This window comes from Artibeus jamaicensis, unplaced genomic scaffold (assembly GCF_021234435.1).
Source record: "Artibeus jamaicensis isolate MK-2021 breed Jamaican fruit bat unplaced genomic scaffold, CSHL_Jam_final scaffold_584, whole genome shotgun sequence".
Classification (NCBI taxonomy): Eukaryota; Metazoa; Chordata; class Mammalia; order Chiroptera; family Phyllostomidae; genus Artibeus; species Artibeus jamaicensis.
Window position 1 is genome coordinate 11915246 of NW_026522048.1, and position 983 is coordinate 11916228.

The window sequence follows — 983 nt, forward strand, 5'->3', positions numbered from 1 at the left end:
CCTTGAAATACCAAAGTATTTGCTAAATGAGCAATGAATAATATTTCTATTCAAATGGTATGTATTTATCCATAATAACTGAGCAGTTATCTCCAAATAGTCTATAAACTGACCTAAAATCCACAAATTTAAATAAACATGCCGAGGCTTTGACTTACTTTGCGCTAAATCATTTTTAAAATTTGTAGGTTTGGGACATTTTATAAAAAGATGGCACTTGCATACATACATAATAAGAATTAAAAATTTATCATACAATTACTTCATGTTTTTAGCTTGACCTACTAAATCTTTAGCTTCATGGGTTTTGTCTGTTTTATAAGGAGATCCTCTCTGTCTTGCTGATTTAAAAGTGTAATTCATCAATGTGAATCTATTTTTCATTTGTTGGCAGCAGGGACCTAGTATTAATGCTGCTTCCTGTTCTGTCATTTTGGGTTCAAACCCACCTTTGTTGTAGCCAACACTGAAGGCAGATTTTGGTGGACTTTGTAAAACTTGTTTGACTTGAGGCTCCATATGCTTCATGGCTTGCAAAACGTAACTGCATGACTCTGGCTAAGCTTCCCAGCCTCCAACGAGAGCGTGGTTCCCTGACCCTGGCCGAGGGGCCCGGCCGCCAGCCCAGGCCTCCATCATAAAGCAGGGCAGCCACCGCTATCAGGAATGAAACATCCAGATGCAGGTACTGTAGGGTCTTTTTGTTTTATGAAAGATTTTTTAAACAATTTCTCAACACGATATGCAAAGATGACTTGGGAAGACAGAAAAACAGAATAACTTGTCTAATAAATTCAGCTTGATTCCTGAAACTTGCCCTGGAAATTTCTAAGAACTAATAAGTGCTTAAAGAAAGACTTAACCACATAATGATCAAAGTTCTTAGCTACAGAATATCACAAATAACCAATAATTCACACTTTTACTATAGCCTGCTGCTTGAAAAAAAAATACTGTTCAGTTCCTTGATAATTAGTTCCCAT

The 983-nt window shown here is 36.6% G+C and overlaps 1 protein-coding gene across 1 annotated transcript; it reads right to left on the bottom strand.

Annotated features, from left to right (window-relative positions):
• Positions 1-258: 258 nt before the first annotated feature.
• On the bottom strand, positions 259-528 carry LOC119061509 (mitochondrial import inner membrane translocase subunit TIM14-like). The gene has a single exon (XM_053658786.1). It carries the CDS (start codon positions 526-528, stop codon positions 259-261), a length of 270 nt encoding a protein of 89 aa, XP_053514761.1.
• Between the last annotated feature and the right edge of the window lie 455 nt (positions 529-983).